At 41.4% G+C, this 18,401-nt stretch overlaps 1 protein-coding gene across 1 annotated transcript in view; it reads right to left on the reverse strand.

Annotated features, from left to right (window-relative positions):
* Nucleotides 1–18,106, reverse strand: part of FBN1 (fibrillin 1) — a 265,245-nt gene extending 247,139 nt beyond the window's left edge. Inside the window, exons 1-2 of the mRNA XM_086320774.1 lie at nt 17,948–18,106; nt 16,973–17,317 (exon numbers count right to left, since the gene is read on the reverse strand). Coding sequence (XP_086176900.1) covers nt 16,973–17,136 — 164 coding nt within the window. The 5' untranslated portion in view covers nt 17,137–17,317; nt 17,948–18,106. The remainder of the gene's footprint in view (nt 1–16,972; nt 17,318–17,947) is intronic.
* Between the last annotated feature and the right edge of the window lie 295 nt (nt 18,107–18,401).

The following is an 18,401-nucleotide window of genomic DNA, read 5'->3' on the forward strand; positions in this document are numbered from 1 at the left end:
CGGGTTCAATCCCTGGGTCAGGAAGATCCCCTGGAGGAGGGCATGGCTACCCACTCCAGTATTCTTGCCTGGGAAATCCCATGGACAGAGCAGCCTGGTCCATGGGGTTGCAAAGAGTCAGACATGATGGAGTGACTAAGCTTACTAATTGACACACAACACTGTAAAAGCTTAAGGTGCTTAATTATATGACTTAAATGGTAAAATGATTACTACAATAGGTATAATTAAAAGTGCCTATTTCTTAAATAAAAAGAGTGTTCCTAGGAAAGCAATGAAAGAAATGAGGGTAAAAACATTCACTTGTGAATGTTAAAATATCTGCAAACATCTTCTTCTATCCACTCATAGTTCAAAATCTCACCAACTTTTTATAACCCCTTGCCTGAAACTCCTACTGTAAACAAAAATGACACATCGAGAGTCTCTGTCTTCACTTGCACAAAAAATCATGGGCAGAGGGGAAAGGAATGGGCCCCTGCAGAATTATATCTTTCCTTGTCTGCCCTCTCAAATGCTTGGTTCCTTCTGTGTAAATGTTCCACACTATTAGACCTCGTCACTGCTAGGCCTCAGCATTAGATGTTAAATAATTTTTCCCAACCCTCAAAGTCATGGGTCAGTTTAGACAAGTGTGGAAAAAGCATGTCTGGCAGCACTGCAGACGTCGCTGGGTGTGAGGCATTGAGTGTAAGTTCAAAACTAGACATAAAACTCTCCAGTGCTAATAAACAAATAAGAAATGACAGAATTCAAATATTCCCATTCTTCTAGCCTAATAAATTAACGGACCTAGACAATGATCATCAATGGCAGCTGACATTGCAAAAAGAGAGGCTAGCAGACCAGAAGGTACCTTTGAATGGAAGTACAAACATCACTTACAAAGTCTTCTTGCCAAAAAGTTGATTCTGAATTGAATCTAGTTCCCAGCTCTAGCAAGTCACAACAACAACAGGGGACAGAACACGGTGGCCGCCACCCCTGGGATGCAGTCATCAACAGACTGTAAGAACCCTGAAGCTCTGCGCTCCAAGGATGGCCCAAGGACTGACCAGTGCTAGTCCACACACCATATATTACTCATCTGTAATGAGATAAGGAACTTAAGCTGGAATGTAAATCATCTCACGGCTTCCTTCATCTAGAAAGCCTTGCTATGAAAAAAAATAACAGCTCAATTAAAGAGTGTGCTTAGTGACACACTGCATTTACTGGCACATGATTTTCCTCTCATCACAGATTGAAAACAAGCAGCTAATGGTCTGGCATTTTAAGTGCCACTGCTCTACAGGATGTGAACCAATTTCTTGTTCTCCCCCAGCTTTATTAGATAGGATTGACAGATAATATTGTAACTATAGTACATGACAATTTGATACATTTATACATTACAAAATGATCACCACCAAAGTATTAGTTCCACTTGGTTACCTAATTACTATTTTGTGTATATGTGCGTGTATATGTGTGTATGTGTGGTGAGAACATTTCAGATCTTTCTTAGCAACTTGCAAGCATATAATACATTATTAGCGATACTCATCATGTTGCACCTTTGATCCTCAAAACTTATTCACCTTATAACTAGAAGTGTGAACCCTCTGACCAGTATTTCCCCATTTCCCCTACCCGCCAGCCCCTAGAAACCACCATTCTTCTCTTTGTTTCTGAGTTCAGATTTTTAGAAGTGATATATAACATGAATCCATTTCTTCAGTAAATAAATTATAAGTAAAAATGACAAGAGGGCCAATCTATATATTTAAAAATATTTAAGAGATTTATCAACCAATTACTCTTAAAAGATGGACTTAATTTAGATCCTGATTTGAATGAACTATAAAAAATAAAGTTTATAATCTAATCAGGGAAATTGGATAATACTAATCAAATTTACACAATATTATCAAATATAAAAATAACATCAAGTACTGGGTATTTGATAATATTTCTTAATTAATGCTAATTTGAAAAATGATAGTCATATTGTGTTTGTTTCTTAAAGAGTCCTTATCATTTACAGGTGCATATTGAAATGGTGACTAATTATTTTTCAGGGATTTACTTTAAAAAAATCTGTGGCAGGGAAGAGAAGTAGCTACAATAAGACTGGCCATTCATTGATAACTACTGAAATTGGAGCTTCACTACAGTATTCCCTCTAGTTTTGTATATATTTGAAATTTTCCATATTAAATGTTAGAAAACAACAACTTTGCAGCAGCATCTGGCCTAGATCTTCTTGTAGCCCTACTCTTCCATACATCCCAACACCACACTTGTGCTTTATTTTTTCCCTTCATATAAGAACCATTTCTACCTGTTACGGAACTCAACATTTTTGAGTGGGATGTGGACTACCAATAAAAGCCAACAACAGTCCAATTCCAACATGTTTACCATCTTAAGCAAGAGGCAAGAACTAACCAAAATGCTTCTGTGAATCTCACATACGCAGCTACTCAATAAGGCTAATGTTCAGAACAAATGACTTACTCACCCTTGTGAAAATAACAGCCCAGGGAGTGGGTTTTCTTGGGCACTAAACTACTTTCTGACATGATTCGGAACCATATCTTTCTTTATGACAAAAACATAAATCCATCAGTCAACAAGAGTTTGAAGGAAAGGGGACTGATTTGCATCAGGTCCATAAGAAGGCTGAATTTTGCCTTTTCATGAATGGAAGAATTCTTACAGTCATGGGAAATAGGAAATGAAAGGAGGAAATAATTTAGTGAGGAAGCCTGATATGTTTCCTGATTCTTCAATGGTGACAATGTTTCAAGGAGAGGCCCAAATGCAAATAAGCACCTGGATCAATCCAAGATTAAATTAGATCCTCTTGTCTAGAATTCTGCCAAATGTTCACCAACATAATGTCAGAACTGTTGACCAAAAAAAAGAAGGAAAACCTGACTTGCATATTCTTATAAGATTCTTGAAAGGCTTTCAAAAGTTTAAAAATAAAAGATTATTTTTTTATTTGAGGTTTATTTATTTCCTGGGAAATTAGCAGAGCAGACAAAGTACCTGGTATTTGTTTGTTTCTGCATTTTGGCCTTTTTATTAACTTTGGTTGTGTGATTTATCCCATGGGAATAAGAGATATTAGGTAATTTGAACATTTTTAACGACAAGCAGAAAAATAACTATTATCTGTTTAAACTATTCCTTATTTAAAGAAGTTTTTATTTTTATAGGCTGTGAATGAATATAAAGCAACCACAATTTCTTAGAGTTTATTGCCAATCAGTTAACTAGAGGTTAATGTGTAAGGGTGCAAGGGTATAGGAATTCTACCAAAGCTTCGCCTAAATTAAGATAAAGTATGTTTTGGCCCACTTTCCCAGATGTTCAATAGTTTAAGATCTCTCTTAAACTACTGAAAGCCAACTCTCGTTAAAATAAAAATGGGATCATTAAAGGCAAATGAAAAAACTACAAAGATTTTCAACTTCTCAAAAGAAATAGGGCACAGAAGAAAAACGACACATAAGAATCCCTTTGTACTGACTGAGCACTATGTTGCTGCAAGGCATGAAGCCAAAGGATGGGAAGGCTCAGCCGGAAAGTGAAGGCAATGGCTCTTTTCAAGGGTGGACAACCTGAGTCAGTCCAGCCCCAGATCACGCAAGCGAGGCCTGTCCACCGGCGTCCAGAGAGAAGAGCAACGACTGATGAAATGAGTCCTGGGGTATGGGAATAATGCGGGAAGGAGAGGTTTCTTGGTCCAGAGCAGATGTGTTGTGTTTCACTCAGCATCTCTTCCTCCTTTTGCTACCCTAACTCCTCTTAGAAAAGAGGAAACCATTCCACACCCCTCAGTCCTGGCCAGCCCACTTGCCCCATTTCTTTGGCCACAGTGAGGGGCATGTGACAGGAGCAGTGCCAGAGTTCTCTCTGAGATCTGATGTGTGGAAGCTGGGAAAGAGTTTCTCTCTTTACCTGTGAGATCATGAGATAAAAGGCAGTATGACTTGGAATTACCGGTGGTCATCCTGTCTACCTGATCATAACCAAACTCTTACTCTGACAAGGCAATTAAAGCCCATTTCCAAAATACCCAAACAACCTAACCACAAAGAGTCCCAACTCTCAGGGCATCTCTTTGCAATACTGCCAATGAAAGTGGTTTTCAGACTAGTGCTTCCATTTCCTGAAATATAAATTCTTTTCACAAAGGTTCTTGGGGGGTGGCAGGGGGAAGGTTCCTCAGGAAGGAGACAAAGCCATTTGCCAGATCTGCCAGTAAAAAAAATGCAAACTTTTTTGGAGGAATTGGCAGGGCGTGGGGGGCAATATTAATTATAAATAATCTGGGGGAAGGGAAAATTGAAAAATACAAATCTTATCTGCATGTTGCCTTTAGGTATATATAACCAGACCTTCCCTGGTGGCTCAGACAGTAAAGCATCTGTCCACAATGCGTGAGACCTGGGTTTGATTCCTGGGTCGGGAAGATCCACTGGAGAAGAAAATGGCAATCCACTCCAGTACTATTGCCTGGAAAATCCCATGGACAGAGGAGCCTGGTAGGCTACAGTCCATGGGGTCGCAAAGAGTCAGACACGACTGAGCAACTTCACTTTAACCAGACCTTCACAAACAAAGTAAATTTCCATTAAGATTATAATTTAAAAAATTTTGAAGTTCAAGTTTGCTTCCTATGTTTCTGAAAGTAATTATTTTCAAGATGAGAAAGTGGAGATTTTGATAGCCAGATAGCAATGATATTGTCTTGTATATATACAATTGTATATACTGTATACTGTAGATAAATCCATCAGGTATTATACTAGGAACTTGAAATGTATCCTCTCATTCAATCTTAGGAAACTCAGAGAGGTGAATATTACAACCTCATTTTACAAGTGAGGAAACTGAGGCTCAGCCAGGTCAAGCCACTTGTCTGAGATTCCTGCCTAGTAGGTGATGGAGCCAGAATCTGACCCCAGGCATGTCTGTATCCACACTTCCAAGCCTCCCTGAAAACACAGCCAACAGTTATTAGAGTTCATTGAAAATGACTCCTTGGTCCTTCAAATATAATCCCACAAGCAATACCACTCTACCCAGCTACCCACAACCAGGCTCAAATAGGAAGCAGTGTGAAGTAATTATAACGTATACCCCAGCCGCTGGCTCTGGGTTTTTATGACTGAACTGCCAAATCGCTCCTAGCCAACTCTTCAGGAAACGTGCAGACACTTTCTCAGATTCCAGCTAAAACATCAACTATGTGGCCCTGGGGAGGACAGAGCTCATAGGGTGGTAATGGGATATAAAATTTTCAAACTTGAGGTCAGTGGCCTCAACTCTGGGGTGTGAGGCAGCAGTAGTCCACGAAAGATTAAAAACCAGGCGTCGACTTGAAGGTTGCATCTCAAGTCCTTCCCTGAAAGGTACTTGTTCATGTTGCCTTGGACATTAACCCCAACAGTAAAGGGAGAAATATAGCTCACATGTAGTTCTGCCTAGAATCACTGGAAGAAGATAATAGTATCAACAGGCTTGAGACGGGGTGTTCATTCTGAGAATTCAGCATTAGGTCCAATTCAAACACAGCTGATGCTCAATAAATCGTTGTCACTTGGAGTAGGCAAGTGTTCTACAAAATTGGTGGGATAGATGATACAGAAGAATTTAAGATTGTTTTTTCTTCTTCATAGGCACACTTATTTCATGGAATCTAAATGTATAAACTGGTAGTGTAGATAGTTGAATCAAGATGAGTTACAAGATAAGAGTCTGAGCTTATAGACCTAGAATTGCCAGGGTTCATCCCAGGACTAATTGCTAATTATCAGTGTGCCTGTGGGGACAGGAGGATTACACCCATGAGACTCCCAGAGGAGCCTCCCATTTCTCTTTCTCCCATCCCCTTACTAGCAACCACCTCCCTTAAAAAGCCCCACCCCACTCAACCTCACCTAATCTGGAGGCTTTCACTGACAGCAGGGTAGGACTGGGGAGCTAAAACCCCAGTGCCCAGCCTGCCATAAAGGCTGCCCACAGACTGATCGCCCTGCCTAAGGCCAAATAAACAAGAACAGGAAAAATGTTCATGCCCACGCAATGCAGGCATTTTGCTCATTTGCAGTACAGTTGAGGACTTACAGATAACAGTCACCCTCTCTAGGGTATGAAAACAAACAAGAAGCATAATCTCCTACCCAACAACATCATTTTTCATTTGTGTCTACTCAGTCGTGTCTGACTCTCTGAAACCCCATAGGCTGTAGCCTGCCAGGTTCCTCTGTCCATGGGATTTTATAGGTGAGAATATTGAAGTGGGTTGTCATTCCCTTCTTCAGGGGATCTTCCCAACCCAGAAATGGCAGGAGGATTCTTTACCACTAAGCACCATCTGGGAAGCCCAACAACATACTTCTACTTAAATCCCCTATGCTATGGTATGGCTATGCTTCCACACCTATGAAGTTAAGAAGAAAAAATTAGTACCCTGAACACTTTTAATGAAACTTCTCTGGGCCTCAGTTTAAGCATCTATAAATTTCTAAAGTTGGTCCCACTATAAATATTTTGTAATGTTTTGTGAAGGTGGATGGCCTGACAATGGAGGAAAATCTGAATCGTGAAAAAAAAAAAACTACAAATAAGAAGAGTCTTTAAAAGCTACTCAGCGAAGGTACCAACCTATTAAGGTCTGATTATATGATAATATAAATTAGCAGTGAATGGGCAGCAGAAATGGCAGACAATGAACCATTATCTATGAGGCAAGGGAGATGTGCCGAGCAACATGGCACCATATATATAGGTTCGTAATAAATGATGGATTAACCTGCTTTTCCACTACATTCCTTTGAATGTTTTTACAGGAATGTTTTCTGACATCCAAGTATCTTTCTTTCGTGTCCTGACTCCCCTCCAAAAGCCCTCAGTCTCCTGAAGAGCCTGGTACCGGCGTTGCCAGGAGTCGTCATCAGGATCTGTTAGACGCCGGCACCTGCTCTGTCTAGCCCAGATCCACTGGCTGACGGAACTCCACTATAGAACTTTCTCTGAACTCTCTCCTCTGGCCTCCCTCAATCCTTCTCCTTCCCTCTCCTAACAAAAACATTATCCCTGGTTTTCTTTTTGGACACCCCAAGACCCTCAAGTAAAAAATGAACATTTTATTAAGAATTTCTTTTTCTTAATGTTTTAACCCTCATTTGATCTTTATCATCCCTATTTAGTACGTAGTTCAGCTTACAAAGTTACAAGAAAAAAAAAGAAGATGAGATGACAATGAAAGAGGAAAACGAGGGGAAAACTGTGATGAGAAAGAAGGCAAAGAGGAAGAGGATGGAGGCAAAGGAGAAGAAACAGAAAAACAAAACAAAAACCTGTCTGTCTCTGGAATACATTTCTTTATTAACAGAGATATTACTATGCTTCAGTTCAAAACCGCGAACTTGACAGCAGATGTAATGAGTCCATAGGGCCGACATAAATCCTATGTCCCAACACCAACACCACAGAGTGCTTGTACTATATTTGGACTTAAATGTGTTTGGATACTTATATTTGAATGTAAGTATGACTGATGGTCTAGGAATTCACAACCCTTCAAAACACTGAACCAAATCACTTGTCTAATGGAGCAGTTCCCCCACTCTGGGCCTGCTTGCCGTCTGGAATACATCTTTGGCTGGGAATGGCAGAGATAGTGAATTTTCCTCTCTCCCTTCCCCTCAGAGGGGACTGAATAAATAGACTCAGTGATAACTTCAGCAACAACAACAAAAAAAAAGCCACTTGAGAAAGTGGTAAAGTCACAGGAACTTAAGACCAGGATTTGACATAATAGAGTTTTGGATCCATAATCCAAACTTGACTGTATTCCTAATCCAATTTTATTCTATGAACAATGTAGCTATTCCATTAATGCAAAAAAATAAAAATAAAATAGAGTTCAGCTCACTATCATATCAGTTCTATTGACAACTGTACATCTATTTTTGTTTATTAATTATAATCCTAGATTCCAAAAAAAAAAGTGTTTCAGATATATAAAAGAGGGCTATTAACAGAAATTTAAAGTAAAATTCCATATAGAAGGAAGATAAAACATATCAGATACCTAAATTAACAAAATTAAGTGATTGTGCATTAAATTTGTCCTTGAGTTTCTTAGAGGCTAAAGGAAATAGGGTGGGGAGGGGGAATTAGGAGTTTCATAACTTGCCAGATTTTTAGGAACTATAGTCTTATTCCTGGGATTTGCAAATTCTTTAAATGCAGAAGTGTAGCCAAAGTAAGAGCAAAGCCCTTAACATTAATCTGAAAGCTCACAGAGATATATTATTTATGTAGCATTCTGAGGTCACAGTAAACAAAATACAAGGAAGCAACTGTGATGGGAAACTAAGTGAATCAGATCAAGTTAGAACTGAAACATTTGATTAGACTTCTCACAAACCTGCTGCCTCACTGTGGTAGCTACTCTCCAAAGATTGTGCCCCTTAATTCCTCCTCTCCCTGTAGACATAGGCTGCCCCTCGCCTCCATCAAAAGGCAGAGCTTATTAGTCCACGCCCTTGAATCTGAGCAAGGTCTGTGACTTGCATGGAATTTCAGACAAGACTGTCTGAAGAAAGTCTGGTAGCTTCCACTTTTGTTTTCTTGGTATCCTCAGCTGCCTTGTACAAAGTCTGGCGATGCTGCTGGATGGTCCACGGGGAAAGGGAGACAATCTGAGACTATATGGAGGAGAACCAAGAAACCCAGCCAACCCTGATAACATATGAACTCATTCAGGCCCTTCCAGCCAGCTTTTAGCCATTCATCTCAGTCTGTGGTCAACTGGTGGGGTTAAAACATGTGACCAGAGATGAAGAGGCTATTGTTCACCATCTAGCCCCAACAGACACTTAACCTGAACAAAATCTGGTAGCTGCACCTGGGGCTCAGTTTCCCCATTTGCAAAAACACACTCAGTGGCCTATCCCCAGGGGCCGGCCGAGGCAGGAGATCACATAGGAGAGAGCTTTGAAATCTGGAAGGCTCCCAGCAGAGTCAGACAAGTCGCTCTTTGCTTCTTTTATCCCTTCCTCTGTCCATCCATTTAGCTCAACCACACCAAAGTAAACAGGACTGCAGGCACCAGTCCACAATCACAGAACCAGAAACACACGTGGAGAAGTCATCTTACTCATTTCAGACCCAACAGACATTGTGGGAAGCAGAGACAAGACTCCCCACTGCATCCTGTCCAAATTCCTGGCCTGCAGGATCATAAGAAATAATAAAATTGTTGTTGTTTTAAGCCACTAAGTTTGGGCAATTGGTTACGTAGCAATAACCAAAACACAAATAAAATAGCTTATTTCCTTATAGTAAAGAGACTAGGAATAACTCTCTCTTTAGTTTCTCATTAATAATGTTACAATGTTTTTACATGTAATGTTTCAATGTACATGGAGGTACATGTACATTGGAAGCTTCCTTGCCTTTGCCTCCCATAACCAAATGGTCAAGTACTGCTCATGTTGCCACTTGAGCCTCCTCATCACCACCACCACATCTCCCCGGCCACTGTGCTCTGACCATCATGCACTCTCACCAGGACTCCTATATTAGCCTTCCAAGTCCCCCTGCCTCTAGTCTCCTTACTCGCTATATCATATACCTTTTACACCTCGGCCAGAGTGGCCAAGATCTGATCATCTTGCCATCTTAGAATCCTGTATCACGTCGCCATCCTCAGCTTTCACAACAATCAGACAGTATAACACCATGCGTCCTTCAGTCCCTCTCCCACCCTGGCCTACAGACAGACATGCATGGTGGCTCACCGCACACTTCCAGGGGGCTCTACTTTCATAGCACACTTTGAACTGTGCCCGCGAGCCATGTAGCGCAAACCCTGCCCATTGTACTCAATGTCCCTCAATCACCAGAATATTATATACTTTTTGTTTCATGCCTTTTTCACTCAAATTTTTCCTTATTTCTCTCCTGTACTTCCTCCAAGCTCTAATATATATAATTTACCTTACCCAATTAGTCAATGAAAATTGGTCAACCATTCAAAAATTACCTATTGCATACTTAGTATGTGCCTGGTTTCTAGATATCCCTAGTGATAAAACAAACAAAAACTCAGCCTTCAATAAGTTTTCTGTCCTACTAAGGACTCATTTATCACACAGCCCAGAGATTAGCAAACTTTTTCTATAAAGGGTGAAACAGCAAATAATTCCGTTTTGCCAAGCCCTACCATCTTTATCTCAACTACTCTCACTCTGCCAGTAAGTGTGCAAGCAGACATAGACAACACATAGACAAATGGGCATGGTTGTATTCAATACAATTTTATTTTCAAAACAGGCAGCACGTTCCATCGTTTGCTGGTTCCTGACAGTCATCCACTGCCAAGTCATTTCTGAATAAACCCATTCCCACAACGATACTTCGCTTGTCATGGGAGTGCGTCTGCCTTCAATAAACACTGAGCCTTTCTCCACAGCAATGGCGGAAGATTCTTGGGAAATGAAGGTATCACGAGTGCGGACGAAAGGAAGAAACTTATCAGGTATAGGGTTTATTGTAATTGAGAATCATCAAAACACAATGGTTAAGGAGCACTGACTAAGAAGCCAGATTTCCCAGCTCCATCTCTTACTAGTTTATGTCCCTGAAGGAATAACTAAAATCACTGAAAAACTGTATCCCTCAGTTTCCTCATCTGTTAAATGGACAAGTATGTATAATCTTCTTCATAAAGGATCTGTGTGTTGAATGAGTAATACATGAACAATGCAATAGTGAACAATATACCAGAGCTTGCTATTCTTTACCATTATTGCTGCAATTTAATGTAAAAAATTACACTATATTAATGACTCTGAGCTTATAGGCAACCAAGGTGAAAAATGAAATGAAAGAATTAGATAACTCATCATATTGATGAAAACTTAAGAGAGATACAAGTTTCCCCTGGAAAGAGAAACACCTCGTGCAAGTCTATCCTGAGAGAAGTTTCTCACATGGGACATGAGAGCAAGAGATTCTGAATGATGTCATGAGGAATGTCTTCAGTTCAGAACCATGGGCAATGCAGATGAAGGATGCCTGTGATGGTTACCTGACATCCTCAATAAAAGTCAAGATATAATACTAAAATGCATGTGCTATCCAGAGAATCCACAGTTCAGACATGCTATAAGCCCCTCTGTGTTTTATTAGTCTTTGCAGAAATATCAAAGCTTCCTGTTTGACAAAATATTATATTACTACATTATTAATTATACCTGGGATTTGTGAACTAGCATGAAGGAATATTAGGAATTTTAAGTGGAATTTTACCAATGTCTTAGTTCTGCATTTTTGTCCAGAGGAATGAAAACCAAAACCATAACTAAAATTAATGGAGAAAGAAAATTTAATATTAAGAATTTGTCTTTAAAACTTAACCTCTGCATACCTCAGCTCTCACAGCTGTAGAGGGAAGGTAATGAAAGGACTCGCCCTGTACAGATAGGGTGAGCACTGAATGTGCCGTCACATGCAGAACACTGAGAACCATGCCTGGCACATAAAAGTCATCTTAACGTCACTACCCTGCTACAGATGTTATTATTATTTACTTTCACTTCCTCCTAGACCCCATGCCTTTTCCTACTTTTCTGTTGCCTCCCAGTTTTTTTTAATGCATCTTATTCTCCTAGGAAATATTCAACCCCTCCAGTCTGTGGGCAGTATGTCTCCAGCATTTCACAAAGCTAAATTCAAGGTAGCACTCGATCAAGACTTTTTGAATTAATGAACTCTTTCAATCCCAGCTTCAACAAGTTAGTATTAAAATGCTCATTTCTTGCCACTGATGATTTTACAATCTAATAGGAAAGTCAACAAACTTAACAAATAAACTTAACAAACTTAAAATATCAAACTCCCATGTGTCTGCCATATAACTCAGCCCTCATAAGATTTTTTATTTCAGCTTTCTTTAAAAATTTTCATGAAACAAAATCCTGTTTCTAGAATAGGCCTATTTGTTGGGTTTCTAGACACAAAGAAATTGTTAATACAGTTTATTTCTATTTTAAGAAAACATCTTATTTTCACCTTGGAAATTAAGGCTAAAATTCACAAATTGGTTAGGCTTATTGTTTGGTTTATTGTAGGAAAAAGCAAACAAACTATGTCTGAGTATCCTAATACCAAGTTTTATGTCTCAAATGTTACAAAATGAATCCCAGAAATACTTTGTCTCCTGTCTTGTTTAAAATGTGGAATTGCTGAAACCTTTTATTTAAAAATCTCTCTCTTTTTTCATGGTGTCACAATACTTTGACTTAATCTACTTAATAAATCAAAGGACAAACCATACCACTGCAGGATTTTTGCCTCATATTTAGCTTTAGCCTATCTGACTTTGGATGAAGTCTTAAAGTCCTCTTTATAAAGTAAAATGGACTTTATAAAGTCTGCAGAATTTTTTCTGTGTGCCCTGTTAAAGTTCTTTATTTTAATAACAGATTTCTGTGTAATTAATCCCTCAGAGTTTGCTGTCACATAATCTATCCTGTGTATGAACGGTTCCGCGTGTATTTTTTTGGCAATAAGACCCCTGGAAAAAAAATAAACAAATAAAGACCAAAGGAATCAGGCACAAGGGGACAAATTGTGTGAAATACAACCAGTCTTATACACTTATAAACCAGGCAATACAGATAAAAGTGCAATAATCCATCTTATCAGAGATTTGGGGAAAGGGGGTTTTACTCTCAAGAATTTTTTCCTTTGATGGGAAACTGTAATATTTCCTTATCTGGGAGCTAAAGCAATAAGGCAAACATAAATGGTGCATCAGTTCAGTTCAGTCGCTCAATCGTGTCCAACTCTTTGCAACCCCATGAATTGCAGCACGCCAAACCTCCCTGTCCATCACCAACTGCCAGAGATCACTCAAACTCATGTCCATCGAGTCAGTGATGCCATCCAGCCATCTCATCCTCTGTCATCCCCTTCTCCTCCTGCCCCCAATCCCTCCCAGGATCAGAGTCTTTTCCAATGAGTCAACTCTTCACATCAGGTGGCCGAAGTAAAGGAGTTTCAGCTTTAGCATCAGTCCTTCCAAAGAACACCCAGGACTGATCTCCTTTAGGATGGACTGGTTGGACTATTGCTATTCAAGTAGAGCTATGTGTTTTTAAAATTAGATTGTCTCGCACTTTTTGCCTAATCACAGAAGTTAAGAATTTAGCTGAGAAAATTCTTGTGACCTGAAATTCAAACGATAAAGCTAGGATTTTATTATGTCTCATAAAGTCATTTCACACATGTTAAGCTGTGCCCAGGCAAACAAAAATTATTATACATTTATTACTTGAAAACGTTTTTAAAACTTGCAAAATCCTCATTTCAAAATAGAGAGAAATGCAATTTTTGCAGAGTGAATAGGGACCACACTCATTCCATAAAAAAATAAGGATTTCCTGTAAAAACAGAAATTGGCGATTTACTCTAAGAAAACACAGTGAAAGCTGGGAAGAAACTTGAGGATGCTTAAATTTCCACTGTGGAACAACTTCTGCTGCCCAGTGGGAAGAGAGGAAAAAAAAAAAAAAACACCTGCAACAGGATGGGAGGAGAGAAGGACAAGCTAGGACTACATACCCAAAGAGGGGAAAACCATGCAGGTCCCTAGGCAGGGACTCGAGGAAGCTGACAGGAAAGGACTACATATCCCAAGAAGAATACCCAGGCAAATTCTGCGGTCACCTGTCACATCAGAGAAGGACAAGAAGACAGTAACTTGTAGGAGAGCCCAGACAAATGGGTGGCAGACACTGATGAGCTTAAAGCACCTTTTAAATAGAGGAAATATTTAGTGAGGTGCTGAAAGTTGCTGCCACCAACTGGGCATCAGGCAGACTTGGGGATTTCAGATTACTTTCATTTCATAAACTGTACATCAAAATGGCAAATAGGTTTCACTGTAGTCAAAGAGGTTGATTTTGAAGCTGCTAATATTTCAACTAGCCAAAATAGGAGTTTTAAGCAATAACTGGAAAAATGGAACACACGACTGCTCTTCCTGATGATGTATACATCATCATGGTGTGGTTGTATACGCCACATGCATATGATATACATATACATATACATCATATGCATATGCATGTCATGCATATAATGTATACATATGCATGGCGTGGTTAAAGACTTATTCATGTGAGATTGTAATAGAGAGATTGTAATAGCAATAAGCAGAGAGAATACATTTTAAAAGCTATTCAAATTTAAGAACAGAGTCAGCATTCGTTTCAAACCTATGGGAAGACCTTTGATAAACAGCAATTATATTTTCCTTCATCAATTTATACTACACATAAATGCACATGGGCACCAACATGCAGGTAGAAGAATGTTGGTAACAGCAAAAACTTTAATATAATCTAAAGAGCCATCATTAGGAAACTGTTCCAGCCATATTACGGGATTCTGTACGCCAAGAGAACACATGAGGTAGATCCCTATGAGTTGATAGAAGGATGCAGTAAAGATATACAAAAGTAAGACAGGTTGGGAACAGTATGTATAGTACATTTCAGACATTAAAAAGGATATACACACATATCTAAGTGATTATATATATATATGAATATATTATATTTGTACATGTATTATGCTATTTCTAGAAAAATACATAAGAAAACAGTCTCTGAGAGGTAGGCAGGAAATATTTTAAATTGTATATCCTTTTAAAGTTTAATTTTTTACCTCAAATATGTATATATATATAATGCATACATTATATACATATAACATTATAAATAACAGAAGATTTATAAAAATAAAAACCTTTATATTATAACGGTTCATTATTATAGTATATTAATATATAGTCATGCTACAAAGGTTAGTTATAATTATTTGCTAAATTTTTGATATATATGCAAAATCTCAACAACTACATACTAACTAAACACAGAGAAGTGTTTCTTTATAAACTTAAAAAAAATGTAAAACAGAAAAAACAAGTGTTGATGTGAGTAAAAGCATGGACATCCTGTGAAGCAACAAAGCAAGGCTTAGTTTCTGTTTTCACATTGAGTCAGTGCCTCCCGAGGAAACAGGCTGGTTGGTGATAGCCCAGAGAGATGAGACAAATGTCTGGCCAGGCCTAATGTCTCCCTGCAGACCTTCATCCACAGAATTAAACCCTCCACTTCCTATCTCTCCCTAGGAGCAATGCTGTCAAGCTTAGCTTCTAAGATAATATATATATATATATATATATATATAGCAGAAATATATTTTTTTAAGGAAAAATGCTAGACTAAATCAGGTCCTTTCGAGAATGGATGAAAATCAGAGTTTCAGTCCATTTACCGAACTTGCCACGGGCCATGCACACAGGGCAAAAAATATCTGCTGTCTGATCAGTATCAGGCTTAATATGATAAGCAAATTTCCTTTCCAACACTTGTTGGAATTCTTGATTTATTTTCCACAAAGACCAAGATGGGACTAAGTTAATCATAACTGTTTCCTGGGGTCAGAAAATCCTGCATATATCACCAAGGTCTAAGTGCTTAGCTCTGACCACTGTGTTGCCCCAGATCTGGACCAGCACTCAAAAACTCATCTGTTCAGTTTACTGGACTTTTTTCTTTCTGTACCTGGGCCATACAGACACAAATTTCACTACATACATATAATTAAAACAACCCATAACAAAAAAGAATATGTGAAAGGTTCAGCCACATATCCAAGTGGACACCATCATTTGATCATTCAGGGCCATGTGGTCAAACTGCATAACTACTCAAAAAAGAACAACAATGCTCCGTAGTGACTTAAATGGGAAGGAAGTCTAAAAAAGAGTGGATATATGTACACGTATAACTGATTCACCTTACTGTCCGACAGAACTGACACGACATTGTAAAACAACTATATCCCAATTAAACAATTAAAATTTTAAAAAAATATTTAAAAGAGCAACAAGTTAACAGAAACCTCTGTGTATTTACTCTCTGGATTCATTACAGAATCCTCCAAAGAGACAAAATGGGTCATTTACAATCCATCCTGCTGCTTCTATGGAGGCTTGAATTTAAACACTCTCAGAGATACTGCTCTTCCAATCTGAACAATTTTAAGGGAAGGGCACTCCCACCCTTCTTTGATTCAGGAAACTGACAATATTTATGCAGTCAACCTGCCTAATTTAAATACTTCCTGCTGAAACATTTTCTGTAATAGGGGCATAGGAGACTGGCGAAATGTTCAACTACATGTGGGTAACACACACACACACACACACACACACACACACACACACACGACTGGTTAAAAACACTCATTCAAAGCCTGCCACAGCAGCATTACTGCCCCCATGAAATAAGGAGCTTCTTAAAACGGCAAAACTAGTTCTCAGAAACACTTGCCCTGCTCTGCTTCCAGTGTAGACATCTAAAGGAAAAACTCAGTCCCTAATTTTAATAAGCGCAACTTCAAGGAGAACCAACTATTAGCTATGTGTCTCCTCTGAATGGCTGTCCTTGAAATTCCTTTCTTTCCTTGCTCCCCTACAAACAGAGCATCCACTAAGATGCCCACCATGCAATTGCTATCCCTACACACAACCGGAATTGGTATGAAGGGAAAGGATGGGCTGCCCCTCTTCTCAGTAGCAGCTCCTCCCCTTCTTCCTCAAAGAACCCTCCTCGCCTCCCCAAATCAGCCTCGACAATGGCCCAAGATTCCTTTTAGCCGTGACCTCTACTCTGGGGCAGAAATCCATAAAAAGTAGAAGCAAGGTGGTTTGGCCAGGAACTGCAGCGAGGACTAGGTAACCCTTGCATCTCTAAGGTGCTCCCAGGAAGTCTTAATAAGAATTCTTCTACTGTCGAGAATCGACCCTGTCAGTTCCTCTGGATCTTGATACTCGGGAAAAGAGGAAGGGGACACCCACACCAAAGCAGCTGGCCCGATCCATTACCCTTTAAGCGCGTCGTGTCCTCCGCCACCTCTTCTCTTGGCCCGGTTGGCTCTGGTTTCCTTCACGTTCCCAGCCTCCAAATTGGTATCCGCCCCATGGCTCGTGTAGGACGCTAAGAGCACGGTAAATCCCAGGGCGACCTCCAGCAGCCCCCCTCGCCGCATGATGCCGAGCGGCCGCGGGTTCCCGCCGCCTCTCGCCGCGCCCCGGGCTGTGTCCGCGGCCGCCGCTGCGCCCTGGAGCGCGCCGCGCCGCCGGGGTCCCGCTCTCCCGCCGCCCGTCCCCCGGGCCGGGCTCCTCCCGCCTTCTCCAGGCGCTGCTCCCACTTCAGGCGGCCCCTGCCAGCTGCAACAGACAAATCGCCGAGGCGGGGGGAGACATTCAGGGCATCAAGATGCTGAAGCCTCAGGGTCCCCATTCCCGAGCCCAACCCGCGCACCGCCTGCGCGTGGCGCAGTTACTTTGGGTAAGTGAAGACCGTTTGGTCCACAGCTGGCTGAAAAGCCCAGGCCCCCGGCGGCATCGGTTCCAGCCAACCCCTTGGCCTCCCGGGCGCCGCCTGAAAAAAGCGCTGCAAATGTCCCCATGTCCTGAGCAGATCTAAACCCCGGGACGAGCTCGCTGGGTGTATTTTTTACTAGCACGAATTGCGCGCAATGCGCGCTCTGACGCCCCAGCTCCCCAGTCTGTCCTCTCCGCCAAGCCGCCGGGCTGGAAGCCCGCCGCGCCATCCCCGGCCGGCTCCGGGCACTGCCACCACCCCTCTGCATCTGACGCCGAGCCCGGCACCAGGAGCCCCGGGCCAGGAAGCTGTCAGGCAGGGGAGGGCCAGCGCCAGCTCTGGACGTTCCGGGACAGCCCCTCACCCCAGTCCCTGTCTCTGCCCTCGGCGCGGCGCAAACGCAAAAGCCTCCGTGGCTGGAGCCCCAGCCGCGGCGGCCGCCCGATCCCTATGGGGACCCTGGCTGCACCCACTAGAGAAGCGGCGGATCCGGCTCCCAAGGCGGCGGCGGCGGCTGTTCCTCGGTCTTGGCCGCGGCAGCCGCTGCCCCACTCCACCCGCAGCTGTCCCAGCTGTGGCCGCCTGTCTGCCTGCGGCACCCACAGTCTCTGCCGCCGCTCCTGCGGCCCCCTCCTTTCCCCACCTCTTCAAGTATCGTCTGCGCAGCGGTTTCTCGCGAGAGAAATACTTTAAAAAAAAAAAGAAAGAAAAAGAAAATGACACCCCCTCCTACATCCCCCTCATCACCACTCCACCCCTCGGCCCCATCCATCCTCCCTTTCCACTCCCCTTTGCCAGCCACCGCCTAGGCGCGGGGGCCTCTCTCGCTCGCAGGATTGGCGCAATGGGAGGAGGCAGAGGTGATCCGGTCCTGCCCAGCCTGGGATTTTGCGTTTTGGGGTGAGGAGTTAAGGGAACGGGAAGAAA

Source organism: Bos grunniens, chromosome 10 (genome assembly GCF_055505025.1).
Source record: "Bos grunniens cultivar Pamir isolate PY7600 chromosome 10, Bosgru_T2T1.0, whole genome shotgun sequence".
Classification (NCBI taxonomy): Eukaryota; Metazoa; Chordata; class Mammalia; order Artiodactyla; family Bovidae; genus Bos; species Bos grunniens.